At 45.9% G+C, this 26,294-nt stretch overlaps 1 protein-coding gene across 1 annotated transcript; it reads left to right on the forward strand.

The window, feature by feature from the left end:
- Window positions 1–1,746: 1,746 nt before the first annotated feature.
- LOC136100460 (b(0,+)-type amino acid transporter 1-like) lies at window positions 1,747–15,501 on the forward strand. Its single transcript, XM_065835584.2, has 6 exons — window positions 1,747–2,525; window positions 4,083–4,216; window positions 7,447–7,576; window positions 9,787–9,911; window positions 10,340–10,427; window positions 12,594–15,501. The coding sequence occupies exons 1-6, from the start codon at window positions 1,782–1,784 to the stop codon at window positions 12,825–12,827; spliced, it is 1,455 nt and encodes a 484-aa protein (XP_065691656.2). The 5' UTR covers window positions 1,747–1,781; the 3' UTR covers window positions 12,828–15,501.
- The last annotated feature ends 10,793 nt before the right edge of the window (window positions 15,502–26,294 follow it).

The raw sequence follows: 26,294 nt of genomic DNA on the forward strand, positions 1-26,294 counted from the left end.
ACGTTAACTTGCATCCTTGCAGTAGGAGGTGCAGATGTTCATTCTCAGAACTCACGTCTTTGCAAATAAGACTTAAAAAACCTACTCGATACAGATAAAGTAACGTTTTGCTCTTGTTAAAGCTGTGGCTTGGTCAGCTGTGGTTTTTTCTTGGTGACTTTAAGATTAGGAGAATTCCAGCTGCCATCCATTTCCTAGTGAATACGAGTGAGTTGGCATTAGGAATAGCTCATATTCTAGTACCCCTTACAACCCCTCCACAGCTTTTCTCTTATTTCTTCATCTAGTAAGACTTATACTGTTAAAAAGACCCAGCTATTTAGTGAGATTTCAGTCCTTTTTTTGCTTCTTTGAATAAATTTAAGGCTTTCAGCCCAGTGCTAAAATTTGTGCAACTTTATTTGCCTTAGTGTGAGAAATTACATGAGTTGTATATGTGGTTTTTCTTATGGGCCCATGAGTTTTGGTAAGAGTCCAAGCATTATCTTGGACCCTTCTTGCAGAAAACTGCAAAGCTTAGTGAGATTATTAAAAAAAAAAAAAAAAGGCAAGGAAAGAGAAATCTAAATTATTTAGAAGATAAGGAAATTTTAGACAAACAGTAAAAATACTTTTCTGTTCATAGTCATGCTTTTTTTAGCTCAAATGATTGAGGAAGACAGATAGTTTTAAAAATTCCAGGTCTGCTGTTTCCATGAAGGGCTGAGGAAGGTCTCGCTCCTGTTCTCTGGTACTTATCACAGCAGGAGTCTGCAAGAGGCCACCGAGGACAGAAACTCTCCTCCTTTGCAGTTGCAATCAGTAAAGTTTACTTTAAGTTCAAATGAATCCATACGGACATTCCCTTCTGCTTAATACTTTGTATATATTACATAACACAAAATACACCCCCGTGCACTGTAACAATATTCAGATTTATGGCAGAATCTGCCCCAAGGTCTGAAATTTTGTGTATTAGATATCTAAGAAGGGGTCAGTGGCATTTCCAAAAGCTTGTGCCTCTACATTTCTCTTGGGTGTGCACTGGAATGTGTATATGATGAGCAGTGACAAAGTGCTCTTGAAGATCATAGTCTGGTAAGAATGTGCATACCTCAGGTACATTGGCAAAAAGGGACCATTGAAATGTAATTAAAGCCTTTTTATTCCTCTCCTGCACTTTCTAAAATTTGAAAAGGCCGGAGTTGCCCCCTACTGTTGTGCAGTAAAACAGTTTCTGGACTGTTTTTAGCAGAACATTTTTCTGTCTTTGATTAAGACACTGGAAATGTTCCTTGTTGAGCAAAGCCATAGCATATTGGGTGACAAGCTTGTTTGATCCTTTATAGAGGGGAAAGAAAATATGACGGAGCACTAAAGCAGATGCTCGAGCATTCACATTTAATCAAAGAATAAAGTACAGGTTTGCATAGGGATTTTGCTTACCTGATCCTTATTTCAGATGCCCTTTGAAACATAATTTAAAGGAGGGGGTAATCAGGGACACAGTCCAGTAAGGTACTGAGTGATTCTGAGGTGGAGCTGAATGCCATTTCCATTGCTTGCAACGTGAGTCCAAGATAATCAGTCTTGGCAGGATCTGAACCATAATAAATTATCAAGATAACATGGGGAGTGAAAGAATGCAAAACACTGAAGGTAGGTTTGTGTTTCTTGAAAGTATTCAGCGTGACTTTTGTAATTATTAACTTAACCCTAAAAGCCTGAGATAGCCCTTATTCAAATGCCGCAGTGTCATTCCATATTTTCTCCTGACAACATCATCTCCTAACATTTCCACAATGAGGAAAAGGAAGACAGTGGATTCACCTCATACATCCTCAGATCTGAGTGAAGGGAAGGAGAAATTAAGACTGAAGCAAGAGGTGGGCCTGATTAGCGGAGTGTCATTAATTGCAGGCACCATGATAGGCTCGGGTATCTTTATGTCCCCTGAGTGGGTGCTACATCACATGGGGAGCCCCGCCAGCAGCCTGCTCATCTGGGCAGCCTGTGGTCTCCTGGCCACGTTTGGAGCCTTGTCATACGCTGAGCTTGGAACCATAATCAAGGAGTCTGGAGGAGAATATATTTACATCTTGAGGATTTTTGGTTCTTTTCCTGCGTTCCTTTTCGCCTACACCTCTGTTATCCTGGTGAGACCCGCTAGTTTGGCAGCTGTCTGTCTGAGCTTTGCTGAATACGCCGTTGCGCCCTTCTACCCAGGATGCTCATCTCCACAGGTTGTCGTCAAATGTGCAGCTGCTGCCTGCATCCTGCTTTTAACGATCATCAACTGTCTCAATGTGAGGCTGGCAACGTCTATCATGAACATTTTCACAGCTGCCAAACTCTTGGCTTTGCTGGTGATCGTGGTGGGTGGATTGGTGCTGCTTGCCAAGGGACAAACTCAGAGTTTTCAAAATGCTTTCCAAAACACGACTGCAGGTATCGGGGCAGTTGGAATGGCGTTTTACCAGGGACTCTGGTCCTATGATGGCTGGAACAACCTGAACTATGTAACCGAGGAACTGAAGAAGCCTGAGGTGAGTGACTGAGCTGGGTTTTACTTCCTTGATCCTGCTGCTAATACGTTTGATTCTATCTATGATTGTGTTAAGAGCGGTAATCAAGAGATTAGAGCATTGAGAAAAGGCGACTGAGCTTTCCTCCTGGTTTGTTCTGTCTTCTGGGGCAAGACACCTACGGATGTGTCCAGAAAGGATAAAAATAGATCTCTAAACAAAATAACAGCCTGCCTACAAGAAAGCAATGAAATACCCCCTTGCCTAGAAAAAAAAAATAAAATTAGGCAGCACTTGGATGCTTTGGGGATCAAATTTCATCTTAGTGTTTAGAGGATCTCACTGTAGACTCTTAGATTTATGGAGAAAAGCACTCGCTGCTATAATCCATAAAGGTTTCTTAACACCATGTGTTCCCTGAAAGACCTGATCCATAACGTACGCATCAGAAAACCAGTTTTCTCTCCCCATTGCCTGGAGGGGGAGCTTCAGAGCAAGCCAAGGCCCGCTGGGGAGGGAATCTAACTCTGAATGACCCAGATGTCTTTAAGCATCTGCTTTTTAGGCATCGTTCTGCTCATGCTATGGGCACTGAGGTAGCTCACTTGCATCTCACACCAGCCTTCTCTGTGCCATGTTACCTCTTTTCACAGAGCAGATACTACAGCAGCAGGCAGCCCTTTTTTAGAAAGAGCTCTGTGGGTGCAGAGTGTATAGAGTGTCTAGAGTGCGCAGTGTGCAGCACACAATATTTTACAGATTAAATGAAAATACACAGTTAAATATTAACCTAAATGGCAGGCAGCAAAGATCCCAGGGTCATATGGCGCTGTCTCCCACAAGACTGTGAACACTGATATTCACACCCTTGCAGACTGGAGGCAACAATGTAAGGACTCGTACAGTGGAATGGGGAATGCAAAAATTGACATTCCAGGTTTTTAGATGTACACAGTTGCTCTGTGATCACTTTTCTAGCTGCTTTTTTCCAGAGCTTTCAGTTGCTTATGGTAGTGGTTTTTGATTTTACTGAGCCTTAAAATGATGTGTGGTGTTCCAAGATAGCATCCTGCCACTAGAGAAGGAAAAATAATTCCTACCCAGAGAAAATCTTCTTTTTGCTGCTCTGTTTGATTTAGCCTGTAGATGATTAAATGTGATGCAACACACACTGGTACTTCATGAATGTCGGTGAGATGTTCATGATGCAGCACACTAGGAGGCATAACACACTAGTAACAAATCAGTACTAAAGTAATCAAGAGGAATGCAGCAGACATCTTGGGCAGCTGTGAATCAAAATATTTTTAATAAGATTTGGTTGTAGTTTTTTTGTTTTGTTTTGTTTTTTGAGACTAGCTTTTGAAATGTACAGCCTTACTGTTTGCCTGACATCTTTGGAGGACTGGTGTAAAAACTGCCATGTGAATCTGGATCTAAGTCTTGTTCTGTGGAAAAGCTTAGTGGGTGAAGGAGTTTGATTGAGACATGTGGGTGGTGGTGAAGACCAAACAAACAAAAAGAGCCCAGTGCAGGCACAAATATGCTGCACATAACACTTTGTCATCCCTTTTCCAGGTGACCCTTCCCAAAGCAGTGATGATTGCCATTCCCTTGGTTACCTGCCTGTATTTGCTGGTAAACGTGAGCTACTTGGCAGCCATGACCCCAGCTGAACTGCTGTCTTCAGGAGCTGTGGCCGTCACTTGGGGGTGAGCTCTGCTGGTGGCACCACAGTCCAGTGAAACACAAGTTGCCTCCTGAGTTCCAGGAGATGTGGGTGCTGTTCCCAGTGGGAGTGACAGCATTGGTCAGGCCAGAAAGACCTGTCAGGCCATGTTACAGAGAACTGCTGCTGGTCCCCACTCTGTTATCTTCAGAGCAATGTGTAGCCTTCCCCCACCAAAGCCCAAGGCTGACCAGCCCCATCTGGCCCATGGTCTCCAAGATGCACCTAGGCTGCCAAGACAGGGTGTTCTGCAGCACACCACTTACTCCCTGTTCCTATTGAAAGGCTGAGAGACTTGGGGTTGTTCAACCTGGAGAAGAGAGGGAGACCTTATTGCGGCCTTTCGGTACTTAAAAAGGACCTATAAGAAAGATGAGGACAGATTTTTAGCAAGACCTGTTGCAATAGGACAAGGGGTGATGGTTTTAAACTAAAGGATGGGAGATTCAGGCTAGACGTGAAGAAATTTTTTACAATGAGGGTGGTGAAACACTGGCCCAAGTTGCCCAGAGAGGTGGTAAATGCCCCATCCCTGGAGACATCCCAGGCCAGGCTGGACAGGGCTCTGAGCAACCTGATCTGGGTGAAGATGTCCCTGCTCATTGCAGGAGGGGTTGGACTGGATGAGCTTTGAAGGTCCCTTCCAACCCAAACTGTTCTATGATTCATTCCCACTGGGAATCTGTTGCTCCCCACCAGTCCATGTTTTTCCCCATGGAAAATGTCCTAAAGAGGGACTGAAGTGCCCACTGGGAGCATCTCCCCACAGCCAGTGAGGATGCAGTGAGGGTTTATATCCAGACGTGAGGACTGGGCGGTGTCCCATGCTTTAAGTATTTCCAGAATAGTGGAGAGGACAATATGCTGCCTCACTAATGCAGAGTCTGTGGTTTGGGGGTGAGACAACAGCCAACTAGGTGAATCTTGTCTACTCAGGACCTTGAAATTAGACCAGACCAGTGTGTTGGTTCAGTTTCTCCATCTGTGGGAAAACGGGAAATGAGACTGATCTCTAGCACTTGGTTTGAGGAGAAGTGTTATACACGAGTTGGGTAGACTTTGGTAATTGTATCTTTAAGTTGGCTTGTGCTTTTCCAGAGTTGCACAGAAACTATTTGTACCTTCCATCATCTTGAAGTGTTTGGTGATATCAAACAGCCCCTGTTCAGGACAAGGATTTTAGGAAGAGAAGGAAGGGGCCATCATGACAGATGTGGGGAACAGTGACTTCTAACCAGATGACCTTCCACCAGGACATCCAACCTCAATCTAAATATTTCCGAAGACACAGAAATCATGACAGTCCTAAATTAGTCACCTGGCAGAAATAATGACACAGTATGTCCAGAGATTTTGTTGCTGCTCATCCTCTTCTTCAAAAGTCAGGAGCAGCTTTGCCTCTGGGTGCATTTCACTGGATCCCAGTGTGAAGTCCTGGCTGACCTCTTGCTAGATGTGTTCTCTAATAGCCTTTCATGTCATTAAAAGCAGGAGCTTTTAGAGGTCTCGTGCTTTCTTTGAAAAGGTTACAAAGCCTCACTAAGCTGCAGCATCATGAACTTTCCCTGCACTTCCTTTCCCATCATTCCTGATTAACAAGTTATTTCTGAGCTTCCTCCCTTTTAACACATCTCATTTTCCTGCCTGATTAACCTTTTCACCTGGAGAGTGCAATTCAGGAAGAAACAATGAACTAGCAACCCAAAAGATGGACACTGCAAAGCCTGGTGGACAGGTTGATAGCCGCAGGCCCAGGAGGGTGCAAGGGCTGTGGTTCATGAGCAAGACATGCAGCTATTTAGGCCATTAAGGAAGGACAGGAGGTGTATAAAGAAATCAGAGGAGGACACATCACATTTAAATGCATTTATTTCCCATATAAGAAGAAAACTGCCAGAGAGACACGTAGTTCAGTGGTGAGAGATGCAGCCACAAAAGGAGCTCTTGAATCTCTCCCCAGTGTTCTTTCGATAGCAGTGATTTAACAGCAACTGCGGGTCAGTTTGCTGTAAGAAGTTATTTGCAGTAACCCCTGTAGCTCATTTTCAAAGTCCAAACAGCAAAGCACCAATCTCATAAATCAAAAATACACAATTGCTAAAAATTTTATTATTTATTTTGTGATATATTTTGTTTTCCCTTGAGATCTTGTGGTTACGGAGTCACATGATCAGAGGAGACACTCAAATTCCATCATTTTGAAAAATGGAAAAAATTTAGTTCTGTTTATTGCAAGTAGCTTAGTAACTGGAAGCTTGTAAGACAGTAACCAACATATTAAGCTTCTAAACTACATTTATGATAGTATTGTGGTAGATAAGCCCCTGCCATGACTTTGGAAAGCTCAACTCTTGATTTTTGAGCCTTTGGGGTAGGTGATACTTAAAAAAAAAAAGAGTATATATGGCTTAAAGCCATATAATTCAAATGGAAATAGAAAGTGTTCTAAAAAACTTTTGAATTTTGGGTTTTGTTAATTAGATGAACAATGTGTTTGTTTCTGTCTGTGTGTGTCCACGTATGTGATAATTACCGCAAACACCAGTATTTATTACTCAATTAATATTCTTCACGCTGCTTCATTCCAGAAGATAAGCTCCACTTTGAGGTGAGAAGATTGTCCTATCTTCCAAATATTTACCTCAAACTCTGTTTGTAACCTTGCTACTTCTTCTGTTATGGAGAAAGCAAACCATAAATATCCGAACATCTTGTACCACCAACTTCTAGAATTCAAACAGTTGCTTTGGCTTAAGCCTGACTCACAGAGCAGCAGAAGTATGTGCACATGGGGTTAAAGAGTTAAATTCTTATGGATATTGGAAAAGAGGCTATAACATAGGATATTTTTTCAGGTCTGATGGGGACATCCCTTCTTCAGTTTCCAAGCTAATATCGTTGGCTGTAATAGCAATATCTCTAGGATTCGCACCACAGCATCTGTACATGAAAAAGGGGATTTTGCTTGTTGTTAGAGCTTTGTCCACCATTGCAGTGTAGACGGATGTAGATAGATATACACCAGGCAGGACAAAGGCAAAATTACCAGTGACTAAATATTATGGCAACTGGCAGGTGGCTTTAGATCATTAGAAAGCCTTTGGAAAAAAAATCAGTGGGAATAACGGAGGGAAGAAACCTGTCTGGTCTCACGATGAGTATTTGGTACATATGTGAGCTGGATGTTGTGCTGTGAACTCTTTCCCACCTCAGGGACAAAGTCCTGGGCAGCTGGGCATGGCTCATCTCCTTGGCGGTGGCGCTGTCTACGTTTGGTTCATCGAACGGCACCTTCTTTAGCGGAGGCCGCGTGTGCTACATTGCTGCAAGGGAAGGCCATATGGTAAGGACAGAAGACAACGGGTCTGGCTTCTTTTGAGCAACTTTACCTTCTTGTGACATTAAAGCAGAGAGGAAAACACTGTGTATATTCAACTGACAGGATGGTAGCTCTTCAGTGGTTTGTTTCTTGCTCAAAGAGTTTCTTTCCCATCTTTTCAAATGCAATGTATGTGTTGTCTCCAGATTTTCTTCTTCAACCAGGTAATTTCAGAAAGATACGTAATGACATCTAGCCTGAATGTTAAGAACAGTTTTGAAAGGAACAGCTGAAATACTGAAGTATTGGGGCACCTGCATAGGCTCTGGGGTGACGTAGGCAACAAACCTGACTGTGCTTGCGTCTTGTCAGGCACCCTTGCTCCCACTGGGAAAGCAACCCAGCACTGGGGAGGTAGCCCAGCACTGGGGAGCTGCCTTTGCAGGCAATGCTGACTGCTCAAGCTGCTCTCAGGGGTGTTCCAGCCTTCCCATGGGGTAGTCCAGTTCAGATACAATGTAGGATATCTCTGCTCTTCAAGATCCATAATACAAGGTGACACCGAGCCTTACATCTGCCCTAGCTGGGGTTTTTAATTGGTTTTGTTAGGTGAGGCCAAATCTGGTAGCCCAGCAGAGGTCAGGTTGCTGCAGGCCTGTGCTCCCTGGTCCAACCGGTAAGTTCAGCAAGTGTTCCCAGTAGGCAAACACACATAAATATATACACATACACATGTATATATACATATACAGACAGCAGACCACACAGACCTGCACATACAGACACAGTGAATGCTCACACAAACAGCATCAAGAGCCTTATGTTGTTCCCGTCTATGGCTGATCAGGGGTCTGTTAGTGGGAAATATATGTATAAACATATGTACAGTGTGGGTCCTTCCAGCAGCTGGGGGCAGACAGCTGCGCCTCAACCCCAGTCTCACCAGTTGCTGATACCTGTGCATACAAGCCTGTGAGGCTGCTTCTCCACTCCAGATGCTGGTACAGACACCCGAACTGCCCAGACACAGACCGCCACACCAACCCACACTTCTCCCCCCTCTCAGTGCTTCAACTGAGCTGCATTTGTCCTCTGTTTTGAGGGGGCATGTTGTGTTTCTCCTGGACCTCTCTGCTGCTCTGGTCTTTCCTCCCAGCACCATCTGGCATTTCTGCTCTCAGTGCGAAGGACACCAGTCCACACCAGTTCCACTCCTTCTACATGGAAGGGAATCTTTTATGTATCTGAATGACCAGGTTTGTGGAGATTACTGGGCTGGTGGCTACTGGTTTTGGTGGTTCCTACTCTGTTTCCTGAAAATAAGACAGGGTCTTGTATTAATTTTTACCCCCAAACTTATTACTTTTTTACACTTATAGATGCCTGGGCCCTATTTAAATTGACTTTTTAAATGAGCTGTAACTAGGGTTTATATTTTGAGCATCCTCAAGAATGCTGAAAAATCATGCTGGGGCTTATTTTTGGGGTAGGTGTTATTTTCGGGGAAGCAGGGTAGTTTCACAGCTTCTCTTATGATGACAGCATCTGCTGTATTGTGGCAAACTCTGTGCTGAGCAGTTCACAGATGGTCTGAATTTGACCATACCAGAATAAGGGCTGAATGTATATACCATTTCTCAGACCCTCAGCTCTAGCAGAAGTGCTTGCATGCTATTTTGGTTGTAAAGAAAAAAAAAGAAGAAGCCTTTCTCATTAAACTTTCCCAGTGAACCAAGCAATGAAGAGGCTAATAATTCTCTCTGTGTTCTGGAACAAATCCTGGTTGACTTTGCGGTTGGTTGCATAAATGTTTCAGGAGTAGTCCTCGTCTCATTTTCCAGACAGCCCAAGAGAAGTCAAGTCTCAGAGAGACGTGACAGAGGGCAGAGTGGGACCATTCACAAGGTCCTGCTGATGATCAGGAAAGTTCTGATTTCACACAGCCTTAGTCTATCACACTGGTAGTTTGAAAATCTCATCTCATCTCATCTCATCTCATCTCCCTAAACTGTGCACATATGATATGAAACCAGTGAGACACAATAAAAATATCATTGGGGGGGTTGTCCATGTTTGCACTCTTTGGAGTTGAACTGCTTTTATATTATGATGCTTGTTTTTTGAATTAAGAGTGGCTCTGGCTGCAGGCAGAGCTCCCACCAGCAGCTGAGGGGGATGAGTGAGGATCTCCCCATACGTGAGATGATGGTTTGTTGTTGTGCTTTGGCTTTCAGCCAGACATTCTGTCCATGGCTCATGTGCGATGCCTCACGCCCTCCCCTGCTCTGCTGTTCACATCTGCTATGTCTTTAATAATGATAATACCAGGAAGCTTCACCACTATCGTCAACTTTTTCAGGTATGTATGTGTAGCGTTTCTATGCTCCTGGTTTTTGACATTGCTTTAGAAGTATTTAATTTTTGAGTTTTTTTTTTTTTTTGAGCCTGGGCTCTTGCTTTCTAACCAATATTGTGGAGAGGAGGAGTGGAGAGAAAGAAAAGAAAGAGCTTCAGAACCAGCATCACTGCAATGCATGAGTGCTTCTGTCACTGTATGCTTAACTGGGTGCGATTCATCCTCATATTAAAATGAATCTGTGATACTCAGATCATTCTAAAGTTCTTATCATTTGTGCTGGAAAGGAAATGAATGGAAGAACTACTACATTCATATCAATATTCTACTTTTTAATCCGTGATATGAATATCTGGGATCTGGAAGGCAGGACTGGCATTCCTGGGTTATCTCACCCCAAATTTCATGCTGTCTTTTTTTTTTCTTTCCAGTTTTATAGCATGGCTTTGCTATGGCATGACCATTTCTGGTCTCCTGTATTTAAAAATCAAGAAACCTGAATTGCCAAGATCTTACAAGGTGAAGTAATAACGTAAAAACCTCAATGTCTTTTCCTTTATTGCCTGAATGACAAAAAGAGCATTATGGGAAAACAGAGAGCAGTGGGGTTGGGTGCTTACAGATTTAGTGTGATTCTCTTTCCTTTTTTAATTTCATGTTTTGACTCAGCAAAGTCAACGAGGGGAAAGATAGTGTGAATATACAGGCATAAGTAAGGTTGAATTCTCTGTCTTGATAAGCTAATGATGCGCTGCCCCCTCACTGCAGAAAATGTATCTACCATATCCTCTTTTCTTAGAGAAGTAAGAAGAAAATGAAGGATGATTCTGATGAACAACACATCTGCCTGTTGATGCTCTCAGAGCTCAGTCACACTCCTCCGAGGGCAGCCCAGGTGTAAGAGCCTTGCAGAGGACAGAAAACTCCCCCAGAATGGCCCATGTCCTTTGAGATGGCCAGGGGACATGTTTGTTCCCCACAAAACAGCTGAGTGGAAGGAAATCAGGAGTTACCTGTTCATCCCTCTGGAGCCAGGAGTGAGTTGAACTGCAGTGGTTCCTCAGAGACTGAGGGAAATATTTTTACTGAAAGAAATCCTAAGGACAAGAGTCGTGAATATACAACAGTGACTTTTCCCTGAGACAAGCTGGACATCCTAGTTTTCATGGGGTTTCTCCAGGAGACAGATGACAGGCTGACACTGCCAGGCTGTGAGAAGCAATATCAAGTGTCATATGGGGCTTAGCATGGAGGAGAAGAGCACTGCTCTATTCACTCTTCCAGTCACTGGCTTTTATGGCTCTGTCCTGAAATTAGGATGATGGATGAGGACATTCACCCAATTTATTGGCTGAATGAGCTTTAAAGAGGCACAGAATCAGTTTGGTTGGAAGAGACCCTTAAGATCATCGTGTCCAACCATAACCTAACTCTAGCACCTAAACCATGTCCCTGAGAATCTCATATAAATACCTTTTAAACCCCTCCAGGCATGGTGACTCCACCACTTCCCTGGACAGCCTGTTCCACTGCTTCACATCCCTCTCCATGCAGAATTTTTACCGAATATCTAGAAGTTGTGTTTCTGAAATAGTGTTTCATACACTGTGTAAAACTCCCCCTGTCAGTTGCCTGAGGATGTCAGCCTGCTGCAGCCTTTGGCTTCATGGCTTCACTCTTTTCTTAACTAGAAGCAGCTCATGTCTGAAGGTTCCAGGTCAACTGACAATGTATGGCTGATGTTCTGCAGAATCTGTATGCATGTTTCAGGTTTAGATTTAAGGGTAAGATTTCCTTTGGTTATCGTTGTGCCAAAACTATTAGAAACTGGGGGGAGGGAACAGAATGGAGCATCCCACTAAGGCACGTGAAGCCAACAGCAGGTCTTCTCCAATTAACCATGAACAGTTCCTGTGATATGTGTCAGTGCCCTTGTGTTGGACAAAAGGCACAGAAGTAACATTTGGAAAATCCCAGCTAGAATATTCAGTTTTCCACTTTGTTTTGAAATCGTTTTGTCTTGTGCGTTTGCTAGCCTTTGAAGGAGTTTGGCTTCAAATATAAATGCTTTATGACCAGACTCATAGAAATAGCCTCTGAGGTGCCTGTCCACATATCTGTCAAGACAGGAATAAACCTTTTTTGCCCAAAGGTGCTCAGGTTGAGTTCTGTGATTTGTGCACATTGCTGTGTGTTTTGTCTCCAGCTCAGCTTTCGGATGCAAGGCAGTAGAGAGAGCGAGAAAAGACCTGGCACTAAAACCAGCAGTTTTCATCTTCAGGTCTAGGATGGCAGGGAAGACCCAGGGCTAGGGTGTGTGGCAGTGATGTGGCAGAAGATGGTGGAGTCACCATCCCTGAAGGTATTTAAAAGGCGTATAGATGAGGTTCTTAGGACAGGGTTTAGTGCTAAAGTTAGGTTATGGTTGGACTTGAAGATCCTGAGGGTCTCTTCCAACCAAAATGATTCTATGATTCTATGATGTAGCTCTTGAAATGATGTTCAAGCCTTGGAATGGAGGTGGGCTGGGAAGCAGGATGTCTGGATTAATTCAGATTTCTGGGTAAGACCTCAGGAGGCAGCAGGGTTTAATCTATAAAGCCTTCTTCACAAAAGTCAGTGTTGTTCAGGCCCACAGTAACCCAGGATTGCATTAAACTTTACATTGATATTTTGCTTTTGCAGGTCCCAATTGTCATCCCTATAATCGTGCTGGTGGCGGCTGTGTACCTGGTGTTAGCTCCCATCATCGATCAGCCCCAAATTGAGATCCTCTACATCGTCCTGTTCATTTTCAGTGGCATCATTCTTTATTTCCCACTGGTTCACTTCAAGTACCACCCTCGCTTTTTACAGAGAGTCACTTTACATCTCCAGTTGTTCCTGGAAGTTGCTCCGACCACCAGGGATACAAACTGAGATAACGTCCTCTTGGTGTATGGCTGCCTGCCTCTCATGGTTTATCCCATTACCATGTTTTTCAAGGCCCAGAAAGTATTTTGCTGTAAAGGAGAATGAGTAGAATGAAAGTGTCACTAAAATGTGTAGCTGAGAGGGACTAGAGCCATGACTCCTCACATTTCCTTAAAATTTTGGGGACATGTTTTTCCCATTTTCAGCTCCGACTTGGCAGATTACATGCAGATTCAAAAGGAATGCCTGCTTTTGCATTTTCCATTCCAAGAAGAGCTGTTGATCAAAATCTTAGCTCTTATATTTCAAGGCAATAGGCAACAAAAGGCTGCCAATGAAATATTATTCCTATGTCAGGCTGTGACTCTAAGCCACTCCTAGCAATGTCTTTAATTATTTCCACCTAGTTCTGCCCACTGTGACCACAGAGCTTCTCAAATAAATAAAAGCATGAGCATACCAGGTTCACAACGACAACAAAAAACCTTTTCCACTCAGGTATTTGCTCTAGGAGCCTGATTTTCCCTTGCTCCTTCCAGCCCCAGGTGCACAATCACAACAGTCCTTTCTCTGTCTCAGTACATGGTTCCAACACATTTCAGCCCCAATAGAAAAATCTCTGACATGAGATGAGAAGTACTTTAAAGCTCCACCAGTTTAGTCAGTTGAGAATGCCCTTGTCATATGGGATCCATCCATTCATGGTGAGGACACAGGCAATATCACTTGAGTACCAACAGTCACCCAATACCCCTCCCGTAATTCCCCCAAAGATAAATCATTTATTCTGTGACAAAGTGAGCAAAAAAACCCCAAATCAACAGCGTATGTGCCTGTGAGATACTCTCATTGTAAATTAAAGACACCACATACTGGGCTACATTAGGAGAAGTGTGTCCAGCAGATCAAGGAAATACTCTGTCCCTTTGGACTCAACACCAGTGAGGACACATCTGAAATACTGTGTCCAGTATTGGGCCCTGCTGTTCAAGAGGGGGCTGTGAAGACAACAGAACCAGGTTCTTCTTGGTAGTGGCAACAAAGGGCAGCAGTCACAAGCTGTGGCTTGGGATGTGCAGGCTGGAATTCTGGAAAGTTTCTTCACTGTGAGGGCTGTGCAAACTTGGAGCAGCGTGTGGGAAGGTGGTGAGATCTCAGTTCTTGTACATTTTCCTCCACAGCCATTTCCACCAATTTCCATGACTCTAAAGGCACAGCACAAAAAAGTGGTGGGCTGTGCTTTCATCCACAGCTAACACACTGTAGTCACTGTTGTTTCCCATTACCCTAAGATTCAACCCTTTTTCTTTTGTTCTAGGGTAGAGACATTATATGCTGCTTTTTTTCCATTTGTCCATATTGTTCCTGGATGGGACGTACCCTGTCATAGGCTGAAAAGGTCTAGATGTTAGTCCCTAAAGTGTCTTGTTGTGTCTCAAAGTACTGAATATTACCCAGGTTAACTTTCTGTCAGCATTTTTTCTGCAGATCTGTACCTAGCACTGCTTTCCTGGAATAGGGTCACTTGATCCTCCGGGCCAGTTCCCGCTGATCTCAGAACTGTGTATCTGATTACAATCCCATTCTGCAATGCCACCCCTTCTGTTCCTCTGAGTGGTGATACCAGCCACTACAAGACACAACAACAGTCTTCTTTTCCAAGTGTTAGGTATGGTAATGGGATCAGCTAGTTGTTGCTCATCTTCTAAATCCTTAGCTTAAACAGTGTCTAGGAAGGTTTATTTCCACTGCTTTTTACTGGAGTTGTCAACAAAGGCCAATGAAGGAACAACAGTTTGCCCTCCTGAATCCCATGACAATGGAAAATTCTTGGGATGCCACCTTGTCTTCCCTCCCTGTAAACCCCATTGGAGAGTGTGTACTTAAAGGACGGATGAGCTCAGGCTCTGGGTTAACTTCCCACCACTGCTCCAGGCTCCTCATCTGATGTCAGGCAAGCTTCTTAAAGGAGCTGCATCTCAGCTGCTTTTCTAAAAATAAGGATAATATTTCTCTGATTATATTATTTTTTGAAAACAGTCTCTGTTTTCTATACATGTTTATGGAGCCTATCACGTAGGCCTCCACTCTTTCGAAGATCTACAGTCCATATCCAAAAAGTGGGATTGTAAAAGCTATTTAAAGGTTAGACTTGCACAATATTTGTGGCTTTAGCCACCTATTCTTGTGTACCTAAATACAATCAGGGTTGATATTGTCTGTACATAATTCTTGTGGAACAGGAGTTACTGTCACTGTTTTGTGTTATGAGTGTAGTGTATTATAGATAACGAGAAGATTAAAGGATTAAGTGTCTTGTTTAAAGTCACACAGGAGATGTGTGGAAAATGTGACTCTTTCTCCCAAGGTCCATTCAAGCATCCTATCATGTAGTGCATCCTTTCTCTCTGTGCACCTGTGACATACAAACAATAATAATGGACACAAAAAGTCTTAACACTTTGGATAAGTAGCCTTTATATGTTATTGGCTTGTGTATGGAAATAGGGGAGCTGAAAGTCTGCAAGTATTATATTTTGCACCAATCTCATTTTCTATAGATATTATTGTAACAAGATGTTATTTTTATTTATGTTGCACAGGGTTTGCGTGCACGGTATTTATAATGCCAAAATAACACACTGAAAGCTCAGAGAATGGCAAGATAATTATAATAAAATGGACATTAAAATGAAGTGACTTGATGTGCTTGTTTCTGTTTTTCATTCAAGAAAAATGATTCCATAGAAATTTTACTGCATGAACATAAACAATCAGCATCAGGCTCATCTCTCCATGGATGGAAGGTTTTAACTGCGTGTGTGGGTGCTTATATGCGCATACACTAATTTTTCAAAATGATTGCTTATCTATTTCAACCCCAGCATATGCAAATCAGAATCTCTCTTTCCTTTGTCAGACATCTGCAATAGAAGCGTCAGGAAGAGGCAGCATGTTCATTACTACAGCATGGTAACAAATGTGATGGCAGGCAGAGCTCCATGGCTGCTGTTGCGTGTACAGGCCTCACTGTTGGTCCTGTCTGTCTCCAAAGCTCCAGATCCCTGTGACCTGTGCTTAGTCCCTTCCTTCATGGTCACTGAGGAAAACTGGATTATCAGCATTGCCCTCAAGGTAATCATAAGATCCGTTCTTCACCCAAAGAACCTGGTTATAATTGGATCCCATGTTCCAGCTGGCAACCTGCAACCACCAGTTGGGAGTTCTACTGTGGGCCACAAAGCTGAGTGTATTCTGGGTGTTTTCCTGACTTCCTCAGAAGCATCAGAGATGGGCTACACCTGGGGACAGTCGAAGATGGTCCGGTATGTGAGAGGGTGCAGAAAATCCTCCTTTGGTGATTTTATGATAAGCCTTGCTCACATGCCCAAGTTCAAGTTATTGCCATCATCTGTGGTTGGAGAGAAATTTCCCCTTGGGTGAGACAGAGCAGAATCTATAGCAATTTTAATTTTCCTCTATTGCAGAAACACGGTTCAGTTGCTTGGATTGGCTGGGTTTGTCTTATCAGCCCACTGCCTGTGCAAAGCAGAGGGTTTGGTGTTCAGTCTCTCCTGCTCTTTCCTGGGACACAGGGAGCAGCCAAGACCTCACTGGACCCTGTCAGCAGTGCTAACATGCTCTCCAGGTCATCACGGTGAGGGGATGGTAGAGCTTCTGTTTTCAGAGGTGGAATGAATACAACCAACTCAGGGAATCACAGACCATTGAAGTGTGGGTTAGAACTGACCTCTGGAGGCTCTAGTCTAACTCCCTGCTTGGAGCACCATTATTCCCCATGCTAGATTAGGTCACTGAAGAGACAGCTCCAGAATGAATACAGATTTTCAGCAAAGGTACGAGCCCTGGCACAAGGGGCATCACACAGCTCCATTGCTCCCAGTTGCTGAATTAAGGATTCAGAACTGCCCTGGGCATTTCTCGGAGTATTTGGTCCTGCTGTCCTCCTCCCTTGGCTGTGGCCTCACTCCAGGGCTCTTTGTGCTCACCTTTCCACTTGCAACCCACCCTGTTTAAAAGGAGGCTAATGAGACTTAAGCCTCGCTGGGCTGTTGTGAAGCTTAATTCACTCATGTTTGTATATAAAAGGAAAGCACTTTACTGAAGAGGAAGCAGGAGGTTCAAATAATGCTAACAGTCTTTCTCCCTAGGCTAAGCAACCTCTTTAACCTACAATCTGTATTAAGTGTGAAGAGCCTGTAGAAAATACGCACTGTTTCATTCTGGCTGAAGGGCCACTCCTGGAAGTCATCTCCAGCTGAGCTGTGTCTCTGGATGGACACCAGCCCATCAGGGCCATGTGGGCAGCAGAGGCACTTAGCAGACAGGAGCCATGCCTCATGCACAGCAAGACAGTGCAGCAAGGGTGGCTGTGGAGAATGCATGTGAACATGCCCAGGTGATGCTGCAAAATGTCCCACGGATCGAGATCCCTGGGATCCCCAATGCCTGCAGGGACCCGTACACCTTGGGGGGAGCTGAAGAGTTTGGGCCAGATCCTGCCGAGTGTTCGTATCAGTCTCACCATGTAGCAGGCACAAGAGTGATTGTGGGTGAGGAAGTGTAAGGTGGCTTTTCATCCCCTCAGTGATCCCTGGACAGAGAGCCACTGTGGGATAAGAAATGGTGCTTAAAAAACATCCCCTGCAGCCTTCATCAGCTCTGCAGTGGGTTGTCTCACCCCATCCTCCACCAGCACTGAGCCCTCCTGCCCCCAGGGCTGTGCTGCCACCCTGCCCAGCAACAACCTGCCTGTTTTGCCACTCTCATTTAGTTTACTTCATGCAAAAATCATAGAAACATAGAACAATTTGAGTTGGAAGGGACCTTCAAAGCTCATCCAGTCCAACTCCTGCCATGAGCAGGGACATCTTCACCCAGATCAGGTTGTTCAGAGCCCCATCCAGCCTGGCCTGGGATGTCTCCAGGGATGGGGCATCCACCACCTCTCTGGGCAACCTGGGACAGTGTTTCACCACCCTCAGTGTAAAAAATTTCTTCCTTATCTGTACCCTGAATCTCCTCTCTTTTAGTTTAAAACCATCACCCCTTGTCCTGTTGTAACAGGCCCTTCTAAAAAGTCTGTCCTCATCTTTCTTATAGGTCCCTTTTAAGTACTGAAAAGCCACAATAAGGTCTCTTCATTCCTCGGATTTTCAGTGCAAAAGACCCCCCCAGGCAACACCAAACCGCTTTTTACAGGAGACCTGAACTTGGGCTAAGGACAGGGTTCTGGTGGTTGGTGATACCCATGGCACAGCTGAGGCTGATGGGGAGGGAGGTGGGCAGGGTGGGCATTGCTCAGCCTTGGGCTGAAACCTCAGCTCAAACCTCAGCTTAATTAGCTCAGACGTGCTGGTGTGCTGTTGTCCCCAAGGTGTGGGTGAGGGTCCCACTGCCCACAGGCAGCTGCTGGAGCTCAGGGCATCATTCTGGCAGCTCCGGGCCATGGAGATGGCTTTGCAGAGGCAATAGGTGTCGGCAGATGGCAGTGGCAGCCGCCTGATGAAGAGCTCGGTAGCATCAGCCTCTCCCGGGCGCCTGTGGCAGACAGAGGTGAAGCAGGACAAACAGCAAAGCTGTGCTGGAGTGTGCAGAAGAGGCCAAGGAAGAGATCAGCTGTCATGCCAAGGAAATTGTTGCATGGTGCAGCCACAGCCAGCCAGCCTGCAGACCCCTGCTCACCCTGAGCCTGCTCTGCAGTACCACAGAGCGGTTCGATTCACTAAAAGAGCAGAAAAGCTCATTTGGGGGCAGGCAGATGAGATCAGTCAACTTTGCTCATGGTCAGCTCTGGTGTGAGACAGAGGGGTATCCTGTGGCTGGAGGCGAGATGGGGAGAGAGGACAAGTCCTGCCCTCCTCAGCAGTGGCCTCCTTGTCCCTGCACCCGTCTGTCCCTTTGACACTCTGGGCACCTACGATCGAGCTGCCACCAGAGCCACCCACTGAACAGCATCAAGGAGACTTCTCTTGGGCTGCAACTATTGCCCTGCAGCAACCTCTGCCTGCCCCAGGACCGGGGATTCTCCTGAGGGCTGTTGCTTTTTTGCTTAAAGCAGTAGTGATTAGAAAGGAAGACAGCTTATCAGACTTGAATCAGTAGGAGTCCTCATGAAGTCAGGCAGATTCATGACAACTGAATTATTCATGGCTGTATTCGAAACATAACCATTCCCCTGCCATGTTGGAAATCCAGATGAAATGCTTTCATGCTGGAGCTGGATACCCCCAGAGATACTTCTATAGTGCACTTTAAAAACCCGTCTCTGTCTTGCCTCGAGATCAAAGCTGTTGGAAAGCAGGAGCTGCCTCCCAGAGCCTGCAAGACCCTGCCCAGCTGAACTCAGGGCTTGCTGTAAACCCACAGAGTAAAACTTAAGACCCAAGTTGTGTAGCTGAGCACAAAGTGAATCTGACTTTTTCATTTCACTGTCCAAGGTGGGTGCAAACAGATAAACACATGGGACGATGGCAAATGGTCAATTAGACATAAATTTTCTGTAGCTCGGTGCTTTGGTGGAAGAAAGCATTGATTTGTGATGTGTTGGTCCATCACAAAGAAGGTGTAGCTGTGCATTAGGACCTGCATTTTGCTAGGTGCTGTACGTATGCAAAGACTTCTCAAAAATGAAGCCTTTTACTAGAGACCATCTCAGCATACCTGTACCATACAATGCCTGAACTATGCAGAAGAAACACTCTTGTCTTTTCAGTGGATGCAGTTTATATCCTGGATCCCCAATTACTGTGCAATTCAATGCGCTTTGCATCACATGTGCAAAGCATGACCCATGGAAATGCTTTGTGCAACGGTGTTTCCTCCAGGAAACGCAGGTAGGACTGGCAAACAAACTCAGTTTGCCTTTGCCAGCATTCCCTCAGGTAGAACAGCAATGGATAACACTCCTCCTGGGGCAGAAGAAAAGCAGGGTTATCAGCCCACCAGCTCGGCTTATCTGCAAGGACGTATCTCTCTCCCCTGCCTCTCCTGTAGGAAATCCCTGGGTCCATACTCATGAGATGCCAGCAGCCACAGAGATGTCTGATTCATGCAGAAATGGAGACACGTAACCCACATCACACAGTTTGCAAAGCAAATACATGTAAAAACAATATGCTTGCTTTCTTTTGTAAGAGTACCTAGAAATAAAGTGCAGAAAGGGCAAAAACTTTGGCTGTCTGCTCTGAAAATGTCTCCAGCAGATGTAGTGAGCCAGGCATGAAAGGTATCAGCTATAGCTAATAAATTTGCTAAAAGCACTTTGAATATTAGCAGGTTACTTCAACATAGTAATGATGACGTTTCTTTGTTGCTACTCTGAGCAGCAAATTCTCCAGGGTTACGATGCATTATCTGGCTTGTCTCAAGCCACTGCCCTGGGACCCATGTTACCCCAGGACACTAAGCATCTTTTCCACCGGAGGATCCACACTGTGCAGCGCATTATCCCAGGATTTTGTGGGGGTGGCTTTGGCTTAGACTTGGGTTCGGTCTTGAGGTTTGTTGAAAAAAACAAAGGGATTTTTGCTAGTGGTGAATGCATATCCCAAAGAAACGATCAGGAGAAGAAGGAAGAAATGGAAACACAGGAGGAGGGTGAACCTGGATGGCTTTTTGGAGTCACTGTGAGAGACAGACCAAGAGATGGAAGAGCCAGAAGTTTGTTGAACCAGGGACAACTCCACAGCCTACAATGCCGCTAGCTGGGGAGAGCTTGGTTTTGGAGCTACCAGATAGAAGCAGAAAAAGGATTTGTTGGAAAAAAAGGTGAAGTAGTGGAATAAAAGTGAAAGATTAACTCGGTGTACAAATGAGATGCAGTCTTTTGCCCCTACATATTATGAACCAAAGAATACAGACATTTTCCCACCCAGCACTGTGGTATTTAGCATGATTTCTTATATGCTTGGCAAGCAGCATCTAGATGTGGCACTTGAGGCTGGAGCTGCTGTGTGAAGTCAGGCACTGTGATGGGACTTGTGCCACAAAGTGCCTGCAGTCCCCAAAGCGATGAGACAGGGAGCAAACAGTCCCGGCCTGGTGATCTGCTGCTTCAGGGGTGGAAGTCTCACTTCTCTCTACTGTGACACTGAAGAGGTCGCCTGTGGAGGTCCAAGTGGACCTTCTGGACCCTCCTCTTCCTCCTCCTCATAGCCCTGTTTTTTGCTACCGAGGTCCCCAGGTAGACGGTGGATGCTGCCAGGGATGAGTGCTGAGCGTGGGGATGTGCTTAGGTGACCTGAGCCACTCTGTCACTTCTCAGCGGGCGGATGTCACAGTCCCTCGAGTGCTCCCTGTGCACCTGCTGGCCCACACAGAGCCCTGTGCTTGGTGCTGCAGCGGACCCTGCACAGGCTCAGTTCGTGCATCTCCGCTGAGCATCGTGAATGCTGCACGTCCCTTGTTTTCCTGCAGGATTGTGACCTGTGGGTTTGTGTTGTCCTCTCTGACACCTGGTCTGGTTCCCTCAGTGCAGCCACGTGCTGCATTGTCCCTGGCTGGGGCTACAGGGGAGGAACAAGCACAACCATCAGTAGTGCAAGAAAATAAAACCTGACATAAAACCTGCATAATTTTAATCATATAGCCTTAAAACCACTCCTCTGCTTCAGCAGTGCCATTTTGGGTGCAGATGTGGCCGAATTGCTCTTCATTTACTGCTGAGCTTCTCCTGAAGGCCAGCGCAGCTCCCTCATAGGTCTATCCAAACTTCTTCCCCAGACCCTGGTCCTGTCCCAGACTTCAGTCTATGAAAATGCAGCCAGAGCAGCTCCCTGTCTCTCACGGGTTGAGTGGGCCAGGGGAAGTTTTCAAACAGTCTGATGCATCGCCAGAGACGGCGGAGAGCAAATGAGATCCAGATGTGTCCTCCAACATGAGGCTTTTCTTTCAGAAGGAATTTTCCCAGACCTTTCCACAGATTTTGCTGTTGGGGTTTCTCTCATGATGGCCGGCTGCCTGGTTTCCGGCCAGCTCCCAGCCATCAGCATAGACTTCCCAGGGGGAGAAGGTACAGCCATAATACTGTCTACTCCTCTCCATTGCCACAGACTGCTGCCTGTCAGTCCCCCATGCTCAGGGAGAGGAGGGCTGGTCCTCTCAGACACTCTGAGCTGCTCCGGTCCCCCCACCGGCCCCACACCCCACTTGAGAAGGTCAACCGTATCCTGGGCTGCATCACAAGCGGCATGTCCAGCAGGTCAGGGAGATGATTCTGCCCCTCTGCTCTGCTCTGGTGAGACCCCACCTGCAGTTCTGTGTCCAGCTCTGGAGCCCTCAGCACAGGACACACATGGACCTGTTGGAGAGGGGCCAGAGGAGCCACAGAAATGATCCAAGGCTGGAACAGCTCTGCTGGGAGGACAGACTGAGAGCTGGGGTTTCTCAGCCTGGAGAAGAGAAGGCTCCGGGGAGACCTTATAGCAGCCTTTCAGTACCTAAAAGAACCCTGTAAGAAGGGTGGTGACAGACTTTCTAGAAGGGCATGTGCTGACAGGACAAGGGGTGATGGTATTAGACTAAAGGAGGGGAGATTCAGGCCAGACATGAGGAATAAATTTTTTACAATGAGGGTGGTGAAACACTGGCCCAGGTTGCCCAGAGGGGTGGTGGATGCCCCATCCTTGCAGTCATCCCAGGCCAGGCTGGATGGGCTCTGAGCAACCTGATCTGGGTGAAGATGTCCCTGCTCATTGCAGGGGGTTGGACTGGATGATCTTTGAAGCTCCCTTCCAACCCAAACTGTTTTATGATCCTGTGATTCCTCCTTGGGAGTCCCCAGCACACAGCCTGCCTGTCGTGAAGACAACACAGCACTGAGGTCCTTCTGTATTGACCTGAAACGATGCTTCAAAGCACACAGAGAGAGTGGAGCCAAGAATTGAGCCTGGGCTCCTTACAGCCTTCCTGCTCTGTGTCAGAAATGATGATGAAACATTTATTGATTGCAGTGAAGTATTGCTGCACTGAGAGCGCTAAGGCAGGAGCCCATGTGGCTCAGTGTTTCAAATCCTTTGCCTCAATATTTTTCCAACCACCGAAATGTATTTCTTTTTCTCCCAGGTAGGCATTTGGCAGCAGACTTGAATGAACCCTGAGGGCTGTTATACCTTAGACCCATCTTTAGGAGCGCGGTGGTGCATGAGCAAGAGCTCTTTCCTTGCAAACTCCGAAAAGCACATATGATGACTGTATCCTGCTTTTCTTTCAGCAGGGTCACTGGGTGGTTTGCGGAAAACGTAATATCAGCACTGTGCCATCTTGTCTGTTTATTTGATGAATTCAGATTTTCATACATTAGTACAACAGAGAAATTCAGCAGATAATCAACTTGGGGGGAAAAATATATGCCTGGGACTCCACGGTTGAGGAAATTAAATCAAACTCTCAATAAATGCAACCCATTAAGAGCCTCTTGATTGTCTAGTTGAATATTTCAATTTAAAATACTACTTAGAATGGGTAAATAAAGTATGCTTCAGTTCTGCAAATTAAATTTATCCTCAGTTAAAGTCCATTGAGAGGTACCCCTAGGGTGAATTTGCCCTACATCTCATTTCTGCCCTGGGGTGTTTTCACAGCAGCCTGAGTCATCCAAAGCTCCCAAGCTGAATTAATTTCTGAATCTCATAGTTGATATCCCCCAGACAAAGCCATGTCTGTGATTCAGAAAAGCACTGATGAATACCGAGCGGGGATAAACCAGGCACGGCCGTTTGCTCCTGCCTGTGTCCCCCCAGCTTGCTGGAGCCAGCCTGGCTCTCTGCAGATCCCAAGCGATGCTGGGGGAAGGCAGAGACGTGACAGATGGGATGGGGAAGCTGCATGCAATGGCGTGAGGGTCCTTTCCCCATCCAAGCAGCAGCTGGTGGGGAACACGTCTCCAGAGACAGCAGTCAGGACTTCTGACACAGCTCTGTCCACTGTAAGCGTGGACAGTGCTCCTTTGTTTGTGCTGCATTGTGTCACCAGCTTCATCCTTCCCTTGGGTTTGGCTCCAGCCTCACCAGACCATCCTGGCCCTGCAGGGAAGGTCCTCCTGTGGGTTTTTGTTCTTGTCTGCTGGAGAAGCACTGAGGTCTGTTAGGAGGGAGGAGACCCTGCCTTGCTGGGGATGCCCCATACTGGAGCCTCAGATGGCAACAAGTGATCATAGAATCAGCAAATAATTTGGGTCAGAAGGGACCTTCAAAGCTCATCCAGTCCAAGCCCATTGCAATGAGCAGGGACATCTTCACCCAGATCAGACTGCTCAGAGCCCATCCAGCCTGACCTTGAATGTCTCCAGGAATGGGGCATCCACCACCTCTCTGGGCAACCTGGGCCAGTGTTTCACAACTCTCATTGTGAAAACTTTTTTCTTCATATCTGGCCTGAATCTCCCCTCCTTTAGTTTAAAACCAGCACCCCTTGTCCTGTTGCAACAGCCTCTGATGGTCTATGGCTGGTGAGCTCTGCCATGGGATTTCTCACGTCCTCCACATGCCGGTGAGGCATTGAGGAGTTACACACACCAGCAGCAATGCCACGGGAAGCTGGATTTTTTTCAGCATTTTTGACTCCTCTTCTTTTCTTCTGAGAATTCAGCTGCTTTTTGGACACTGGGCAGAGGCCATGGGCCAAAAGTCCTGGGAGGGACATGGTGGATTTGCCGGCAAGTTCTGTACTTGCAGTCCCCTGATCATCCTGCAACTTCAGCTGGGTTTGGAAGCGTTCCAGCTGCAGGAGTGGGGCAAGTCCGGCTGTGCCGGGGCTTTGCAGCCACAGAACAGGTCCTAGTGCTGCTGCCTGTGGCAGGGCCTTCTAACAGGCGGTGGGGTGGTTCTCCTGCTGTGCTTTGATACGTAGGCAGATGGTGCCATCATGATGATTAACAGCACCGAAGCTAGTTTGCCAGGAGCCTATTGATTTTCCAGAAGGGTAACAAATTTTCTCCTTATGTACCAACACTGAGACTGAAGTAATCTGCTCTATAGCAGGAGGGAAATAGAGCTTTCAGCATGATTTAGGGAGAGCTGTGTTGCATCCAGACACATAACAATATGATATTTCTTGAGCACTGTTACACACTGCCTTAATAATTAATTAGAGATAAATAACATTTATGTCTAACACCAATTTGTAGCTGAATTAGGGCAGCAGGCTGAGTACCAGGACCGGCTTCCCGATGAGTCACAGCGAGTAAGGACTGACCCTGGGCTCTTCCTCTTCTCAGGGGCCTCTGAGATGGGGTGTATGACTGTGTAGAGAAGCGACTGTGGTGCTGGCACTGGATTAACCTCTTTTCCCAACAGATTGAGAACCTGGGAAGATCTCCGGTTAAGCAGAGTTTACCAGACATGATGGTTTGCACTTGTTTTGAAGCATTTGGGTTGTGGCCAGGCAGCAGCAAGGGACCTCATGAGACCCTGCCGCTGTGGGAGCTCCTTCATCTTCTCTGGCATGGTTCAGCCCCTCACGTTAGGCACCGTAAATCACATAACAACAAGATGGTGCTGAGTTTGCAATCCTATCTCTTTATTGGGGTGGCTATTATCACACAAATGTGTCAGAAAAGCCTGATGCATATTACCATGAGACTTCCCTGTACCCGTCTAATTATAAAGCCAAGTCCGTCTTGTGACGGGAACCCAGCTCTCTGGGTAGAAGCAGAGGAAAATAACAAGTTTGGTTTTAAGACATTGGATGCTGCTCGCTCTCAAGCCCTCAGCTTTCCCTCCATGGCCCTGCTGGAGGCTGAAGCATCAGCTCAGTGAAGGGGAGCACAGAGAGGCTCTGACAGCCATGGCAGGACCGACTACAGTGGGCCTTGAGCTCCAGTTGTTGGGCAAACCCATGTACCCTTTCCAATGAGACTGGGATGAAGAGAAGCAAAAGTCTGAGCTGCCTCCATCCTATTTCAAAGCACCATCATCTATTGGCAGTTTACTACTAATGCAGCGTATACTATATTTATAGCAGGTCACTGGAAATGTACCTGGACCCATTCATTGTTTTTAATAGCAAAGCAGTGCTTTAGCGCAACATTAATTTAAATTTACCTTCCTGCAGAAAACTGCTGGACAGGGAGCCTTTCAAAAGATGCATTTTTATTAGCTCTCTTTTCTACATTTGGCTGTTGATAAATATTTATTTAGACTTACCCTGCCAAAGGTCTTCAACACAGTTACATTTCATCTCCTTCCAGGGGTAAGTGGTGGCAAACGGCGGTCAATGATGGGCCAGGCAGCAGCAGGCAAACTCAAAAGTGTCTTCGCATGGTGGCTGGGGTGTGTGACTGAAGCCTCACCCCACCAACATGAAGGAGCTCAGAGGCAGGGTGAGGAACCCAAATAATCCAGTGGGGGACATGAGCCCCTGATGTAGCCCCTCCTAGGGTTGTCCCAAAGGAGCCTCAGAGCAAGGTCCGGGGGGACACTCTGCACCCTGAGCTAAGGGGAAAGGCTGAGG

The sequence above is a fragment of the Patagioenas fasciata genome, chromosome 3, assembly GCF_037038585.1.
Source record: "Patagioenas fasciata isolate bPatFas1 chromosome 3, bPatFas1.hap1, whole genome shotgun sequence".
Taxonomy (NCBI): Eukaryota; Metazoa; Chordata; class Aves; order Columbiformes; family Columbidae; genus Patagioenas; species Patagioenas fasciata.